Raw genomic sequence first — 19,313 nt, forward strand, 5'->3', positions numbered from 1 at the left:
CATGAATTTCTATATTCTTTTTGCTTCAGGGTCTTGTGAATTAAGAGGGCTAAGAAAGGTACCCAAATCCACAGTGCATTCACTTTCCTTTTTCTCTCCCTTTTTTGCCCGCCCCCTCCTTCTACATTCCCTCTAGCCAAGAGAAGCTAGAAGGAGGAGTCAGAGGGGGAAGTAGACTGGAAGGGCAGTAGGGGAGCGAAGGGGAGCTGGAAGGAGGAGGAGGAGGAGGAGAAGGAGGAGGAGGAGGAGGAGGAGGCGGGGGCGGGGAAGGAGTAGGGGGAGGTTTCTCTGTGTCTATGGAAACCAGAGCAGCAACAAGCCGGAGCCTGGAGCAGGATGCAGGCGAAGGTGGCGGCGGTGTCCTCTGAGGCTGAGGATGGAGATGGCGAGGAAGGGCCAGACCCTAGGCTTCGGCTACTGGGCAATTATGTGATTCGGTGCCTGCGGCCAGCGGCCGGTGCCTGGCAGCGCTGCGCGGGCACCGCCGAGTCAGGGCAGCTGCTTCAGGCCTTCCTGGCGGGCAATGGTCCCCACGAGCCAATGCTGGTGGTGCGGCCAGGGGGCGGAGGGCTGCAGCTGAGCTCGGGGCCTGGCACCGACCTGCCTCGAGCCAAAGCACTGTTCTTCCTGCGTGGGTCCCCCGACACCCCGGGGTCCTTGAGCCCCAGAGGCTCAGTGTTCTGCGGGGAACTGGCCCCGGCACCGTTGGAGCATCTGGCCACACTGGTGGCTGAGGTGAGGGCACCCAACTCTCAGGCAGAACCCGGGAGGGGCGCATGGGAAGGGAACCTCTGGATGAAGTGGACCCGGAGGGTGGAAGGCATGGACGTAATGGGGCCTGAAGAGGCATGGCTAGAAACCCATGGACTATAAATTATAGGTTTTCATAGAATTCTAGTTTAGGGATCATTTGATCCTGGAGAGAAAAGCTAGACACAGTGAATAGAAGTTGCAAGGAAGAAAATTAAGGATTGAAAGGAAAAACTGTGAACTGGGGGTGGGGGAGTTGCCCTTCCTCAGGAGCATTTTATAAAGTGGGGCTGGAACAGTCACTTAAGGTGCAAACTCTGTGTAATCCACCAGAGGGTGCACTGAGCTCCAGTTGCTCCAGCTCCCTCCCCTTCTAAATGTGTGTGGATGGGACCTGCTTTCTAATCTAGTTCCATCCCATTCTAATCTAGTCTAAGCAGCATGAATCATCCTGACAGAATTTTATAATCCACTTTGCCCAAGTTTGTTTCTATCCCACTGAGTTTTAAATTACTTTTTCAACTTTATGTGACTGTCTCTTTTCCTGCCCATTCAAACTATTTTGGGCCAGTTCAAACTCAGGCCAGTCCAAAGATTTAGAATCCAGATTAAAATGTAATGTGGCACTTGTGAATCATAAAATGCAATTTTTAAGAAAATCTGTACTTGTGATAAAACTTTAAGGCATAATTCATAATGAACTTAAAATAAAGTTCTACTCCCTTCCACTTGACAATTCACCAAAACAATTTGCTAAACCTGAAGAACTGGGCTTTCTATGTCTCAGACACAAAGGAAGACAAACCAAAGATTAAATCCCTAGCCCCTGGAACCAATCAAATTCCACCCAGGCTTCCCTGTCCCCTTAAAGGGAAATCATCCCTGGGGTTACTGCTACCACAGGGACTTTCCCATTTCCCCCCAGGATTATTTGGAAGATAGAGTGAATTTGTGAGGTACTTTGGTTATCAAAACATTGTTACCCAATTTCATGATTATATTGGAGGGGTAATCATTGACATTGCTCTTTTCCACAAAAGCAATTGTATCCCAGTGACCTAAACATTCCCACAATACCCCCCCCACAAAGCATATACATTGACCTGACAGAATACAACACAAATATTAGATTAGTGCAATAAAGTTCCTTTAAGCAAGCTTGTACAAGTTTTTACATATAACTCAGAAACCAATAGATACTTTTGACAAGCCTCCCTCTAGCCTTTCTAAGCATATTTATTGACTATATAAACATAAATACATATATATATTCATGTAGTGTTCCAAAAATCTTACTACAGTTTAAAACCAATAATTTGGCCACTTTAAATTGTAGCAGCAATACTCCCTCATGCTTTAAAGTAAGCATAAAAATATATATTAATGTATATGTATTATGTCCATATATGTATATTCACATGGGCTCTCTAAATGTATAGATGTGTAGCTTGCAAGTGTTTTGGATAGATATTTCTAGAATCTAGTCCACCCCTCTTCAGGGGAGACATCATAATTTTCCTTGTGGGGAGTTGAATAAGGGCCATGGATGCCTCAGGAGGAACATTAGATTAGATTCATCTCTGTTCCCTCCTTCCTTTTTCCTCTCCCACAGTATAGCTGGTCTAGTGTTACCAGAGGTTCAGAACAAAAGATGGTTCCTTGGTTTCTTTTAAGAAGAAAAATAGCCCTTAGCTTACACTAGTCAGTGTGATTTGTTTCCACCAAACATTGATTTTTTTTAAAAAGACCATCATAAATAATGAATGATATGTAAACTTATTTATCTAATCAAGCAGAAATAGGGGATAGCCTAGAGATCAGAATATGCCAGAAAATATACATGTGAATAAACTCTTTAGCTGGGAGTAAGATGAAATCGCATCCCAGATTAAGAGGATCTCACCCAAGGGAAGGTTTTGAAGTCTCTGGGGAGGCAAGCTAGAGATTAGGGACATCCTGAGGAGGTTCCTTTGTGTGACTGCAGGTTCCAAAGCCTTTCTCTCCATGTTTCTCCCAAAAAAGAAACTCCTGAACTAAATTTCTCTCTCCATGAAACACTGCACCAATTACACCCATTACAGAGGTATGCAGCATCATCTTAGCATTCTTTCTGGTAATGCAGTCATATTTTCTTGCACGTAACAGCAGTATGCAAAATGACCCAGACTTAAGGGGGCAGCTAGGTGGCAAAGTGGATAAAGCACCAGCCCTGGATTCAGGAGGACCTGAGTTCAAATTTGGCTTCAGACACTTGACACTCACTAGCTGTGTGACTTTGGGCAAGTCACTTAACCCCCATTGCCCCACCAAAAAAAAAGAAGTGACCCAGACTTGGTTGAAAGCCCAGTTACATAAGCAGTCCTCCCTTCCCCCAAAATAGCTTCTTTAAACCCAAAACTATATGGACAATATGTTTTAATATTGTTACATTTTTCTTCTACTCATCCAGATTGTTCTTCATGTATGTGTATTTGCACTCACCATCCTTTCTTTTGTTTCTTTAGTGAAATTTAGCTCCAAGGATTCAAGTTTTTCAATTCTGCACATTATTTCTACTATGGAGGCCATAAATTTTGCTATTACAATTTCAGTTTTCATTTAAACCAATCAGGGATATCATGTTGTGGTTCCATGCTCTTCTTAAAATCCATGGGGCCTTTTGCCTTATGTAGTATTGAAGTCTCATTTGGTTTGCAATATTTATTCATAGAAGCTTGATTTTGTATAATAGATCAGGAGTTTCCTTCTGCCTTTATTGTCTCCTCTGTTGGTGTATCAACTCAAGGTCTTTGAGTTTTCTTCTTCCCGTGATCTGTGATAATTTCAGTCTCACCCCCACCCCTTATTTCCCTCTATTGCTCACTTTTCTGATTCCTTTCCCTCTGAGGTGGGCTTCCTTGGGGGCTGGATCTCAAAGTCTCCCAGCCTTCTCCCACTCTGGACAATTCACAGTTCACCAGCCTAGGTCTCTGCCCGAAGTGACTTTTGCAGGGACAGAATTGGCCCCAGATGGATACTAGGTTATTTCTCTAAGGCTTATTCAAATGTCACACAACATGTTCCCACCCCCACCCCCACTCCTTGCCACGTATAAACACAAAACCAAATACATTGTCTTAACCCATTCACCCTGTTCTTCAATTCTCTGGCCATGAACTAATGCCTAACCCTCCGCCATCACTCACAACACTCCAGGGACATGGCTGTACCAGCCAAAAGAACCCACATGTTTGCAACAGAAAGCAATCTAATGTCCTGACCCCTCCTCCATCTTTCCATTGTCATGGAGATCAAATTACAAAATTTGCAGAAATTTCCTGAGGTTGCAATACCATGTGACAGAGGAGTGGAGAAACAGAAAAGGCAGGGCATGTATCTGGGTTGTGATAGAACTCAACTCAACACCTTGACCCCAACCTTCTCCCAGTAACATAAAGATCTAAATTCCAAATGGCAGGAATTTACCCAGGCTAAGATAGTAGCAGTCAACCCAACACTATGAAATCAGGAGTGAGAGGGATTCAGAGTTTCCCTCTCTCTGGCTCTCAAGCATTTCAGGTCACCCTTCCTTAGGCAGGAAAGGAAAATTCATGCACCTTAGTTCCAACTCTATAAATGGCCTCTTGGGAGTCTCTACTTGTTTCTTCAATCAATGAACATTTATTGGATACTTACTCTACACAATGCAGTCGGCTACTCTTTACAAGTTTATAATCTGGGGGGTGGCTAGGTGGCACAGTGGATAAAGCACTGACCCTGGATTCAGGAGGACCTGAGTTCAAATCCAGCCTCAGACACTTGACACTTACTAGCTGTGTGACCCTAGGCAAGTCACTTAACCCCCATTGCCCCGCCAAAAAAAAAAAAAAAGTTTATAATCTAGTTGAAAAGATCTGGAGTTTTAAATAACAATAGCAGTATTTTGATGAGTATCAAATGAATGGTAGAGAAAATAGAAAGGAAGAGAAGAAAAACATAGATCCCTGGGGACTGGAGTAGTTGAGAAATTAAAGTGAGAGTTGACCTGGGTTCTGAAGGAACCACTCAGCCACTCTTTCAATTTCTTGCAATATGGATTCAGCTTCCTCATTACTCTACTGAACCTCTTCTCTCAAAGGAGACACCTAAATCCTAGACACCAAATCCTATTTTTTCAGTCATCATTGTCCTTGACCTCTCTGCATCATTTGACACTGTTGATCATCCTCTATTTCTGGATAATCATTCCTCTCTTGGCTTTAGACCACACGCTCTCCTACCTTTCCTACCTACCTCTCCTACTGCTTCTTTATCTCATTTTCTGGCCCTTTGTCCTCTTCATAACCCTTTAGAGTAAAAAAGTCTCCTGTTGTCCTCAGTTTGCTTCTATCTCCACCTACTCTCATGGTAATCATTCCTATATCTTTATTTATCATCTTTATACAGATGACTCCAAACCCTGCATTTCCATCTGCCTTTCAGGGACTGGATATCCCATCTCAAACTCATCATATACAAACCTGAGTAAATTTTTTCTGAAATGTGTTCCTTCTTCTGACTTAATTTCTGCCACTTTTGTTTACTTTGGTGTTATTCTGAACTCTTCCACCTCCTTTGCCTCTCATGTCCAATTGGCTATCAGAACAACATCTCTCTAGACTATTCTTTGCTCTCCATTACAATATCATTACACTTGTAGTGGCCTTCATTATCACTGGCCTGACCTATTGAAATAGCCTCCCAACAGATTTATTCCCTTCCTCTCTCTTCTCCCTCTAATCTATCCTTTATATTATTTGATTTTCTTATTTTGAGATATAGTCATAGCATTATTTAGAAGTATGGACTGGGTTTTGAGCTATTGGATTTTATTTAGGGAACTGTGTGTTCTTTGTTTTTCCAACTTAATAGACCTGCCTCAATTGTTCTGTGCATATTACAGGTAGTGTTGCCTGTCTTGGCCAATGAGAAGAATCATCAAGACTGGCCAAATGCTGTATATCAAGATGTTAGACAACACATCCACAACCTACAGAGTGACCTCATTGTCTTCCTGGGGCAAGTGACAGGAAAAACACTGCTGCCTCTTCCAGTAGGCTCAGAAAACATGGAATTTGTGGATTATGAAAATGAGAAAAGGTAAGTACAAAATGTTAATTTTGACCTCTGAGATATAATGGATGCTGGTTTTGGTTTCACCCATGATGTTCTTTATATCTTTAATAAAATCTTTGGATTGAAAGGAAGGAAGCTAAGAGATCATCTAGTCTAAGTTCTCCCATCTCCACCTGATTTAGGAATTCCTTCTATGGCATGCTTGTCAGGGAATTACCTAGTCTTTGCTTGGCTCTCAAGGTCATAAGTCTTAAAGTATCTCATTACATTGTTGTATAGCTCTAATTGCTAGGAGTTTCTGTGTAATGTTAAGTGGAAATATAACCTCCCTTTAAATACCAGCTGCTGGAATTCAAATCTACATATTTGGAGGTAGCTCTTATGTATTCCCCTCTCCCTAAGTCTACTCTTCCCTAGTTTCTATAGAACAAGTTGCAGCTCAAATATCAATGAATCTTCCTGTACTTTGGAAGAATTGAAGGGCACATAAACACAAAACCCAAATACATGTTGATTATTATTTCCTTAAGACTTAACCAGAAGCTTTGTATGATGGGAGTCCAGGGTATATAATTGGATATCAGTAGATGTCACATCATTCAATTTGATAGACATTTAAAACCATATACCAGAGTCAGTCAGTGAATAAGCATCTCTGAAGCACCTTCTGTGTGCCAGGTACTGTGCTAAGTACTAGAGATTCAAAGAAAGGCAAAATTTAATTCTGGCTCTCAAGGAGCTCATAATATGAGGGAGACAACATAAAAACAATTATCAACAAACAAGATTTATTCAGGGAATGGTTAAGGAAAGTTAGAGAAACAGGAAAAGGTACATTCTGGGGAAGTGAGAGAGAATATCATGACATCCTTCTCTTGGCTCATAGTTGGTATTCCTTCTTATATGGAGCCCAACCTTCCACATGCATAGTATTACAGAAGGAAGTTTTGGTGAAATGGACTAGGAATAAAAAGGAAGCAAAATAGAAATCATAGAATGAGTGAGCTCCCAAAAGCTATATATAGATCTCCAAAACTACTTACAGTCCTCAATATAAGGATTCCCCTAGCTCTTTCTCACAAGTCCTCTCTTGGCTTATAACTTCCAACTTCTTTAAGGAGGAGGTGGGGTACAGGTGGGATTTTCCCCCTCTCCTTGCATTACTTTTGGTTTCCATATCATGGCCATAGAATTCCCACTTTCTCGGACCAGGACATTAAGTCCATAGATTCCCCTAATCCTTTCATATCATAGATAGTAAAATCACAGAATTTCAGAGTTGGAAGGTACCACAGTGACCTATACCTAGACAAAAAGCCTTTTGATAATATACCAAACAAGTCATTAGAGCCTAGAATTGAGACCCTATTCCTACCCTGGGGTCAGAGCCACATAACTACTATTTGTTTCTGAACTTTTTACTGGCTCAGAACATGGTCAAGGACTCAAGACTGTTCCCACCCTGAAACAATACCCTGAGGCATAGGTCCCCTCCTCAAACTGCCTTGGATCTGTGCCCTGGAATTGGGTAGTGAGTGCCAGCTTCCAATTGGCACCTGTTCCTACCTCCTGCACAAGATCTGGCTTCCTTTGGTACCTTTTCTTGGCCAAGCCCACAGTCTCAGCCTTCCTTCAATTCCTGAGCATTGCAATGCTCTTTAGGCCATGCCTCTGATCAGAACTCCATCTTTAATATACATAGATCTCTCTTTTTATCTCCCTTTGCTAATTAATGTCTGCAGGAAAAATGACTCAATAATTTTTTCTTGCATTTTTTTCAATTCTTATGGGCCTGATGGCTCTTCCCCATATATAATATACATATCTACAAGCAGTCCTTCAAGTATGAAATGCATTCCTTTTTTGCCTCTATCTTATACAAATCCTAGCTCCTTTCAAAGCACAGGTCAGATGCTACTTCCTACATGAGTCTCTTCCTCATTCTCCCAGTTGTTAGTACTTTCCCTCTTGAGATTATTTTCTATTTTTATAATGCTGCATTCCCCAATAGAATGTAATCTCAAGAACAGAGGGTTTTGTTTTTGTTTTCTAATGCTTAGCACAGTATATTGCACAAAAACAGGATCATATTTGGGAGGAGAATGGCAAGAGAACATATGGGTTTATATTCCTTTCCTTTTGTGCCTAACCTTTTTGGGCTCAATTAAAAAATAAATCTTTTCTTCTGAAATTAAATATGCTCAAACAAATGTGTATGATTCTCCAGATTTTCCAGGAGTTCTTTTTTTCTATTTACAGTTTTGATTCTATGGATAAGTCAATTATCTATGCCATTGAGTCCACAGTGATCAAATGGAGTCACCAGATCCAACTCGTGTTAAAGAGGGAATCTTCAGAGCCACTCTTGCAGGGGGAAAATCCCACCCCTAAAGTGGAGGTGGAGTTCTGGAAGAGAAGGTAAATATGAGGGACATACGTACAAAGAAACAGGGTAGAACTATTGTCCATTGGGGCTGGTTAGCAAACTTCCACTGATGCGTTTCATCATCCTCCAGTATGGACAGGTTATGTCTTTAGTATGTTTCTGTTGATTTACCCCCATCTTTGAAGAATATATTATTCTTCCCAGGGTTCAGGTCCTTTGAAACACTAAAATGAAAATACTCTTCTTTTTCCAAGAGATAGAATTACCTTCTTGGTCATGTTCTACAAAATTTATCCATTATATGTACATTTCAGAACTTCTTTTGAACATTTTTACACTGATGCAAATGTAATCCTGAGCTCTTCCTCTTCTCCTTTCTACTAAGTATAGATAACTCATTAATTCTATATAATCATTAATCATCACTCAATCACCAAATATTTATTAAGCATATACTGTATAACAGACTCTGGGGATACAAATAAAATGAATGAAATGTTCTTACTTAAAGGGAACTTATATTCTAATAAGGAAAATAACAAGTACTATGTAAGTAAATGCAGAATATATATATATATATATATATATATATATAAAGAGAACAAATTCAAATAAGTTAAAAAAAGTTACATATAAGGTTGTTTGGATGGAGGGCACTAAAAGTTGGGGGCATCAGGAAAAGGTTTCATATAGTTGTGCTTGATTTAATTTCCTTCTTGAAAGAAGAGTACTTTTTTGAGATGGAAATGAGAGGAGAAAGTACTCCTAGGATGGGGGATGACCAGTAGAAAGTTATGGAGACAGGGCAGCTAGGTGACACAGTGTATAGAGCACCAGCCCTGGAGTCAAGAGGACCTGAGTTCAAATCCAGACTCAGACACTTAACACTTACTAGCTGTGTGACCCTAGGCAAGTCACTTAACCCCAATTGCCTCACCAAAAAAAAAAAAAGTTATGGAGATGAGAGAGCTGTGAATAATAGAGAGAAGGTCAGTTTGGCTGGATTACAGAATGTGAGAGGGGTGATAATGATAAGTGAGGCTGGAAAGTTAGATTTGGGCTAGGTGGGAAGAACTTTAAAAGGTAAGCAATTTATATTTTATCTTTATGCTAATAGTGAGTAACTGGAGTTGGTTGAGTAGAAGAGTGATGTGGGTCTGCACTTAAAGGGAAAAAATCACTTTGGCCACCATGTTGAGGAATGATGAAAGCCTTGAGGCAGAGAGACCACCTAGAAAGCTATTGTAGCAAGAATGATACAGATGTTGTGGAAATAGAAAAGGCAGGATTTGGCTATGGATTAGTGGGAAAGTGAGGAGCCAAGGAAAATGCTGAGATGACGAACCTGGTAAACTATAACAATTATGATATTTCAGTAGAAATAGGGATGTTTGGAAGAAAGTGTGTTGGGGAGTAGGGAAGATAATGAATTAAATTTTTTACATGTTGAGTTTGAGATGTTTCTATGACATCTAGTTTGAAACATCCAATGACCAATTGGTGATGGGGTATAGATTTGTGAGTCATTTGCATAGAGATGATGGTAAAATCCATAGGAACTCATGAGAGATGAGAGGGATGAGAGAGACAGAGACAGACAGACAGAGACGGAAAGACGAGAGAGAGCAAAAAAGACAGAGACAGAAGGGGGGCTGAGGACAGAATCTTGGGGTACAACCACAATTAAGGGGTATGATATGAATGTTGAACCAGCAAAGGAGAGGTAGAAGGACTGGTCAAACTGCTGGCAGGAGAAGAAACAGAAGAGAGTAAGAGTAATGTAATGAAAACCAAGAGAGAAGAAATTATCCATAAGGAGAGAGTGGTTATATTAGTAAATAAGAGACCAGGGAGAAATTAAGGGGTGTTTGAATTTTGGACTATACAGTGCTCTCTCCAGGTCAGGTCATGTTCCACAAAAAACAGAGCTCAGCGGACCAGGTGCCAAAAGAGTCCTAATTTCTGCTCTTGCCTCAACTTTATCATTGCTCTCTAGTACCTCTTTCCTTTTTCCTTTTTCATCCTGCTTGGTATCTTTAGATCAGTACCTCAAGCAGGTACTATTACATACTCTTGGAATTGCACCTCAGACATCAAGTTCATTACATAGGATTTTATTGTCACTTCCCTGTGAACCAATGACACAATTTCTTCTAGGAATGGATCAATTCTTTTTGGTAGGCATTAATATAGGTCCCTATAGAAGCATTTTTGTATCATTAGTATCTATATCAAATAGGTAGTACATGTGTCACTAATTTTTGAGTATTCATCTTTTAAATCTCCTCTCTGCTGTGGTGTTTTAGGTGTGATGATCTGGAATATATTTATAATCAGCTGAGAGCCATAAAGGTGAAAGGCATGGCTGCACTTCTAAACAGACTCCAGAGCAGCTACTTCCCAGCCTTCAAAGTCATGTTCAGAGATGTCATGGGAGGTGAGTTTCAGCAATAAAGTTCACAATAATCTAATACAACCATCTGATTTAATGTTGAATTCAAATGATCAGCATTATTCAGTGGAAAGGGTACTGGATTTGGAGTCAGAGCCTTGCCTCAGTTCTGACACTTTTGACCTTTGTGACCTTGGAAAAGTAATTACTTCTCTGTGAACCTCAGTTTCCTTACCTTAAAAGTGAAAGTGTTGGACTAGTTGACCCTTAAGGTATTTTTTAATTGGTCCTCAATTTAGGCAGATTAAAGCTACTGTGATTGTTTATTCTTACCATCTTCCATCTGGAGTATTAAAGACGTTTCTTCACCTCAAACTGACTATTTAGTTTCCTTCTCTATTTGGAATGGATAATCTCCTTTCTCATCTAAACCAGGCTCTAAATCTCCAGTGGTGGTTTTTATCTCTGCAATGTAAATATTGAAGATCTGCCTAGAATCATGGAATTTTTTATCTGTAAAAGACTTTAAAGATCATCTCTCCACACCTTTTATTTTATGGATGAATTCTGTAAGGCATCATAGTAAAGTTACTTAGTCAAGATCACACAGTTAGTTAATGCTAGCTAGCTAGTTAGCTAGCTAACCTAGATTTCCTGATTTCTGAAAGGCAAGTGCTTTTTCCCAGGTGCTATATATCTTCTATTGCCTCTCTTTCTAATACAAAGAAAATATTCATAGCATCACAGAACATCATGAATTATATGTCTAGAAATAATGGCTGTTATCACACAATCGTTGTGACAATTATAATTCTTCCATGAAAGCCAGTTTATGATGTCTTAATATTTGTGGAGGTGACAACCTTTATTTCTCAAAGGCTATATGCCCATGAAATGTGAGTTCATCTAGGACTGGTAGGTTCTAACAAACCAAAAAAGATAAGTATACACCTTATGATAGGCCAGAGATGTCAGCTGGCTAGCAAAGTAACTCATGAAACAGCCTACTAAAGGCTATTCCAGATATGTATTTTTTTCTAAGGAAAATCAGCCTTTTTAATGAAGGGAATGCAAAAACGAACTCTGCATTTAGAAAAATGAGTATCAGATATCTATTTCAAGGCTTCCAAACCTAACCAAATAATATTACTATTTGGATATCTTTTGCTTGATCTTAAAATAAAATTCTGTAAGGTTACTTAAGAGATTAATTATAGCAACAGTTTCAAATTTAAGGCAATTGTCAAATGGTTATATCTAGGCAGAAATGGTCACAAATCACGCTTTTTAGTCATAGCCATAAACATGGCTGGGTAGGCTTCCCACTGTTGCTGCTATTGCCTTGGCCCTTGGAGCACCTCCTCTGACCTAAGGAACATGGATAGCTCTTTGCTTCATCATCTGTTAAATCTCTTCCAGGTTGGTTGACAGTAACATACACTTAGGCCAATTGTCTAGAATGCTGCAAAAAACTGCATATATACAGGTGGGGTTCCACAGGCACACAAAGTATGTAGCAAAGTTTAATCTAATTTAAGAAATAATTTTTGTTCATAAATCCTCCAGCTTTGACACCTCTTGCCAACTGTATAATTTTGGGTCATTCCTGAACCAAGTCCTTCTTGAACCCTGACTCTTTGAGAAGTATGTATCCTGGTATAAAGGAGTGCTTTTCTCAGACAGCAAATATGCTATTTGGAAAAGACAAACATAAAGATACATTTGAGATTTACATATGAAAAATACTGAAAAAAAAAAGCAACCCACAGGGCAATGCACCTGCTTTGGGCAAAAAGGCAAAGACCACCTCTGTGCTTTGTTTCCCAGCTTCCCATTTGCATAAGACCCATAGGAGAACTTTAATGTTGAGAACTGAGGAATCTCAAACCCCCAAAACTATTTTGTGATTGTTGGGCAAATGCCCATTCCCTGGTTAGGGCCTAGCCTACAAAGTTTAGGATGTGGTAAATATACTGTATGATCACTATAAGTTAGATTAAGGTTTCTCATTGAGGCCTAAACCAGAATGTTAGTTTTTAAAAAAAGAACTTATGACAATGTAAAAGGAAATAGATGCTATATTGATATGTACAGATTTCTGTTGTCTGGAAAAACTGGTTGGCAAAAGGGAGACTCTAACTCTCTATACTACTACCTCTGGGAAAGTAAAAACCCCTCAGAGCCTAGCCAAGGGAACAAAACTAGAAAAGCTTCTGCGAATCCCCAGCCAAAATTATTTGCCCTTTCTAAAAAAGCACATCACTACTCCAGTAGCCTTTTAGGAGTGACCCTTCTAAATATATATTATTAACATATTTTATACATATAGACATATATGCATATTTAGTATAGCACTCTAGTATAGTATGTAGCATATAGTAAAAATTCTGTCTCTCATGATCAAGAAATCTAAGGAGAAACTATAGTAAGTGAATTTTGCCAGTCCACAGCCATACAAAGAAATAGCCAGAATCCGGTGGTCATTAGAGAAGGAGTCTAAACAAAAAAATCCCGGGCTAGGAGCACAGCTCATAAAAGTTTTCTAATTTAGGGATCCAGAGAAAAGCCAGCATATAATTGAAGATGTATAATACAGCAGGGAGTTAGGAGCCTGGACCAGAATCTAGCCAAGGATGCCTAGAGCTTGTAGCTATATTGCTCTGATCTTAATTAGTACTTGGGAGCCTGTGGGCCTAGGACAGGGAGGGTGATGATCTGGCACAGACCACTCTGATACAGACCACAGTTGAAAGATCACCTTGGCAGAGACCAATGGCTCAACTATTCCTGAGATCCTTTACCAAGATCCTGCATAATATAACTCAGCACCAAAGAATATACAGCTATTCCCTGCAGAAGTGCAGTAGCTGACCCTGACACAAAGTATCAAATCTGGAAAAATGGAAAAATAAGTTAAGAGAAATGATAAAGGAATATTGTGGTGTGAGGAAATAATTACAGAGTAAAAAAACCTTGTGATCAGAGATGTAGGGGAAATAATAGGAACAGTGGAATGGAAGTTAATTGCATTGAATAGAAATGGTTAGTGTCCAACACATTTCTCTCTCTACAGCATCTTCTTTGTGAAGGTGTAAAATTGAAAATTAATTTTAATTCTGTTTTTCTAAGATTTAATTAAGCCAGATTTAGTATTCCTTTCTGAGCTTCCTTCCCTTCATAAACTTCACCCCACCCACATACCAGAGAAACTTATCTAAAGGTCAAGCTTTTGTCTTATAATTACTTCCACCTCTGGGTATTCAGAGAGGACTAGTACCTCTGTAGTGAGGGCTTGCCAAGCCCTTTTCAGGGCTGCTTATCCATCTTTGATGTCCACCTCTCACACAACTGTCACCCGTGGCTCCAAGAAGCTATAGCATGTGCAGTGGCCACACCCTGGTAAAACTATCTTGGCTAAATCAGGGTAACCAGAAAGTCTCAAAATGCTTGGTGAGTTAGGGGGATGTCTACTCCAAGCATGTGAAGGCTTCCCCTGGTGGAATGGGCAAATAAGAACAATTTATCTCACTGGCCATAAAGGTGGATGAAGCAGGGGCTATGGAGTGCTTAAAGCTTGGTCAGACATGGAGGACACCAAGGTTATCCACTTCATCTTGGACCATCACCAATACTTTTGGCTGTCTGGAAGAGAAAGTGAGGTTGACAATTTTGTACAACTTTGCCTCATTTAAATCCAATTCACTTGAAAGACAAAATATCACCCATGATATCATTGGTCCTCATTGAAAATGAAACAACCTCCATGTTTGTAACCCCACCTATCACCCAGTATACAGAGAAATTTGACTAACCTAAAAGGTGAAATCTTGTCAATTTAAACTATTGTAGCAATTGCCTCCCCCTTCTATGTTGCTTGAAATTTTGCTCTGTCATTCAGCATCTTTGGTCATTGGGAGATGCTACTGACACCATTTACTGCTAATTGCTAGCCTACCTAATAAATGGATCATGCTCATAATTTTGTCTCTCAGAATTTCTCTTTCAACAAAGGAGACAGAAATCAATCAGAGGGAAAATATATGAGTAAACAGTGGACAGAAATACACAATTTCCAATCATAATTGTGAATACAAATGAGATGACTCACTCATAAAATGGAGAAGGGTAACAGAATGCAGATAAAACATTTCATTTATAAAAAATGTACTTAAAATAAGGGTCTCTGGGAAAATAACTATGGTATTTCAGGTAAAAAAAATAATCAGAGGTAGTAATAGTGATCTCAAACAAAGCAACAGTGTAGACTTTAGATTTGATAAACTTGATTAAAATAGATTTGATTAAAAGAAATAAATAGGAAAACTCTATTACATTTAGTAGAATCACAAACAATGAGTATCAATACTCTTTGTATATGTGTGTACACATACAGTACATGCACACAGAGCCACCAAATAACATAGCCCCTAAAGAAAAAGTTAATCAATATACATGAGGAAAACAAGAGTAACACTGTAATGGGGATCTCAATATACTTTTCTCATACCTAGACAAATCTAACCAAAAAATAAATAAGGCAGAATTTAAGGAACCGAATAGAATTTTAGAGACATTAAATATACTTAATGGAAACAGAACAGAATAAATGTGTCTCAACTGTGCATTGTACCTTTTGAAAAATTTCATCATGTTGTAGGGATTAAAAACTTTATAAAGAAGTACAAAAAGGAAGAAATATTGTATACATATTTCCTGGACCACAGTAAAATAAAATTATATTAAAGCATCAATAGTTTTATGATGCCCTCCATCAGCATTCTAGTCTTATTGGATTAAGAAATATTTATGGCAAATTCTTAGCACTGCATTCAGTGTATAAATAAGGTGAGTGTATATATATATATGTAAATATATATGTGATTTCATATATATGTATATATGTATTTCATTGTACTGCTTGATGGTTTTAAGAAACATGAAATGAGGAGCTCAGTGGAATTCTAGAAATTGAACTGTTGAAGATGGCAGAGGAAAGACATTAAACACACAGAGCTCCTGACACAATTACCTCCCAAAAAACAATAAAACAACCCCTGGAGTAGCAAAACCCACAAAAATATGGCCTGAGATTCTTTTCCAGCCAAAGACAGATTAGAGGGGGCCGTGCTGAGCTGCAAGAAGAGTCTAACCCTGTGATCATGCCGACACAATCCCTAGGCAGGCTGCACCAGAGAAACTTACCCCCAAGCCTCCAAATCAGCTGCAGCACCAGCATCTTCTGTAACTAAGCTTAGGATGGGGTGAGAGGGCTAAATGGCTGGATGGGGGAAAAATACAGGGGTGTCTTTGGGACCTAATGAGGAATTCAGCTATCCCACCTCAGCAGGGAACCAGGAAGAAATATTGAGCAACAGGAGGCCCCAGTAGGGGAGGGGCTCAGCTCACAGGAGCTAAGAACCACATCACAAAAAGTTCTGCTGGACAGTTAATTAGTGAGTTGGTTTGAGGTTATCTTCAGACCAAAGAACAGGCCAGGTGAGAGAAAAACCTGCCTTCCCTCAAACTGAAACACCTGGGACCCTCTGAAGCGTGGAACGGTGTAGCTTGGAAGTAGAACCCCACTGTAAGAGGGAGTAAAAAGTCAAGTAAAAGACTGCAAGATGAGCAAACAAAGAAACTTGAGAACCATAGAAAGTTTCTTCAAGGAAAATCGAGGTGCACCCTCAGAAGAGAATAGCAACCTCAGGGCCCCTACATCCAAAGCTTTCAAGAAAAATATGAATTGGTCTCAGGCCATAGAAGTGCTCAAAAGGGACTTTGAAGAGAAAGTACAATAGATAGAAAGAAGGTTTTGAGAGCTGGAGGAAAGAATGGAAAGAGAAATGAGAGTAATGCAGGATAGTCATGAGAAAAAACTCAACAGCTTGAAAAGCCAAATGGGAAAGGAGATACAAAAGCTCTCAGAAGAAAATAATTGCCTAAGAATTAGGACTGAACAAATGGAAGCTAGTGACTTTATGAGAAACCAAGACAAAGTAAAGCAAATTCAGATGAATAAAAAAATAGAGGGCAATATGAACTATCTCCTTGGAAAAACAGCTGACCTGGAAAATAAATCCAGAAGAGATAATTTGAAAATCATTGGACTACCTGAAAAACATGACCAAAATAAGAGTTTTCATATTCAAAGAAATTGTCAGGAAAAATTGCCCTGATATTCTAGAAACATAAGGTAAAATATAAATTTAAAGAATCTAGTGATCCCCTCCTGAAAGAGATCCCAAAAGGAAAACCTCCAGCCAAAGTATAGCCAAATTCCAGAGCTTCCAGGTCAAGAAGAAACTATTGCAAGCAGCTAGAAAAAAGGAATTCAAATACTGTGGAGCTCCAATAAGGATAAAACAAGATCTAGCAGCATCTACATTAAAGGACCAGAGGGCATGGAATATGATATTCCAGAGAGCAAAGGAACTGGGACTACAGCCAAGAATCATCTACCAAGCAAAACCAAGTATAATCTTTCAGAGGAAAAAATGGGACTTCAGTAAAAGAGGACTTTCAGGCATTTGTGATGAAATGACCTGAATTGAATAGAAAATTTGACTTTCAAACACAGAAACCTAGAGAAGCATAAAAAGGTAAGCAGGAAAAAGAAATCATGAGGGATATTAAAAGATTAAACTGTTTACATTTCTACATGGGAAGATAAAACTTCTAACTGATAAGAACTTTCTCAGTATTAGGGCAGCTGAAAGGAATACACTTAGACAGAGGACACAGTTCTGAACTGAATATGAAGGAATGATATCTGTAAAGCATTTATTTTTTGTTTATCCTTGTTTTGTGGGGCAGGCAGGATGGGGTGGCTTATGTCTGGGGACAGATTTGCGCTCAGGGTCTCCTGGGTCCAGGGCTGGTGCTTTGTCCATCGTGCCACCTAGCTAACACATGAAGACAACTTTAAAATAAAGTTAAGGGGTAAGATGAATGCATTGGAAGAAAGTGAAAGGGAGAGGTAGGATGGGGAAAAGTAGCTTACATAAAAGAAACAAGAAAAAGCTTATGGAAAGGAGGGGAAGAGGGGGTAGAAGTGGGGGAGTGGGTGAACCTTACTATCATCAGAATTAGCTCAAAGAGGGAATAACATACATACTCAAGTGGTTATAGTAATATATTTTGCCCAGAAGGAAAGTGGGAGGGGAAGGAGATGGTGGGGAGAAAGGGGAAGGAAGAAAGGGAAGATTGGGAGAGGGAGCAGTAAAAAGCAAAACACTTTCAAGGATGGTGAAGATGTTCTGCATAACTGCACATGTATGACATATTGAATTGCTTGATTTCATAAGAAGGATTGAAGAGGGAGGGAGGAAGAAAATTTAGAACACAGAATTAGCTCAAAGACCTTAATCTCATCAGAGTGGGCTCAAGGAGGGAATAACATACACACCTAATTGGGAGGAGTAATCCATCCAAGCCTGCAGGAAAGTAGGAGGGGAAGAGGAAAAGGAGGGAAGGATGAAAGAAGGGAGGGAAAAGTGGGGTGGGGGCAGTCAGAAGCAAAACACTTTTGAGGAAGAATAGGATAAAAGAAGATAGAAAATAAAGTAAATATGGGAAGGGAATAGGATGGAGGGAAACAATTATGATGATTGATTATAATGGCAAAACATATGGTATCTACTTTGCTGGGCTATTATGAAGAAAATGATTTGTCAAGTTTGAAGTACTATATAAAAGTTATGATGAACAGTATGCTATCAGAATAACCTGGAAAGACCTACATGAACTGAAGCAGAGTGAAATGTACTGTATACAAAAGAACAGCAATAGTGTAAGATGATCTGCTGGGAAGGAAGTGGTTATTTTCAGCAATTGAATGATCCAATATAACTTTGAAGGACTTATGAAAATTGCAGACCATCTACAGAGAAAGAACTAATAATATCTGAAAACAGATTGAAGCATAATTTTTTTGACAGTTCCTTAATCTGAAGTTTTGTTTTTAACTGTTTTCTCTCACAACCTAGCTAATGTGGAGATGTTTTCCATGACTACTCATGTATAACTTATATTGAATTACTTGAGTTCTTGGGGGTGGGTGTGAGAAGGGAGGGAGGAAGACAAAGTTTTAAAAACTGATGTCAAATTTTGTTTTTACATATAATTTGGAAAAAAAATTCTAAACAGAAAAAATTGAACTGTTTCCTTACACTAAAGAAATTTTAAAAGCGATTCCAGTGAAATGTTCTCTTTCCCTAAGCATTCTAGAAATAGACTCAGCAATAATATTTTTGCATCTTAATTTTAAGGAGTATCTCAAAACATCTACTTTTTAGGTCCTGCATTAAGTATTGCCTTGCTCTCCTCTTCCAGAGCACAGGGCTCAAGAGTATGTGTGTGTCCTCAACAGGAAGTCATGACTGTGTCTATGATTCTCCTTCTAGCTTTGAGAGAGGCCCAGGATATCTATGTGCACCTGAAGCCCCTGCAGCACCATGTGGAAAACATAGAGAATATGGAATTTTGTGAAGTGAAGCCATTAGTGGGACCTCTGCTTCACATCATCTGCTTGATTTGGGCCACATCTAAATACTACTGCTGCCCAGCACGGATCATTGTGCTGCTTCAGGAGATATATAATCTTCTCATTCAGCAGGTGGGTGATATCAATATCTCCAAAAACCTTGTAACAATGAGGGGGACACAATGGGCCTGGATTTGGAAAGACCTAAG

At 39.4% G+C, this 19,313-nt stretch overlaps 1 protein-coding gene across 1 annotated transcript in view; it reads left to right on the plus strand.

The window, feature by feature from the left end:
* Nucleotides 1–315: 315 nt before the first annotated feature.
* Nucleotides 316–19,313, plus strand: part of DNAH9 (dynein axonemal heavy chain 9) — a 455,137-nt gene continuing 436,139 nt past the window's right edge. The window contains exons 1-5 of the mRNA XM_044002519.1: nt 316–735; nt 5,672–5,868; nt 8,104–8,262; nt 10,537–10,667; nt 19,025–19,236. Coding sequence (XP_043858454.1) covers nt 337–735; nt 5,672–5,868; nt 8,104–8,262; nt 10,537–10,667; nt 19,025–19,236 — 1,098 coding nt within the window. The 5' untranslated portion in view covers nt 316–336. The remainder of the gene's footprint in view (nt 736–5,671; nt 5,869–8,103; nt 8,263–10,536; nt 10,668–19,024; nt 19,237–19,313) is intronic.

Source organism: Dromiciops gliroides, chromosome 4, assembly GCF_019393635.1.
Source record: "Dromiciops gliroides isolate mDroGli1 chromosome 4, mDroGli1.pri, whole genome shotgun sequence".
NCBI lineage: Eukaryota > Metazoa > Chordata > Mammalia > Microbiotheria > Microbiotheriidae > Dromiciops > Dromiciops gliroides.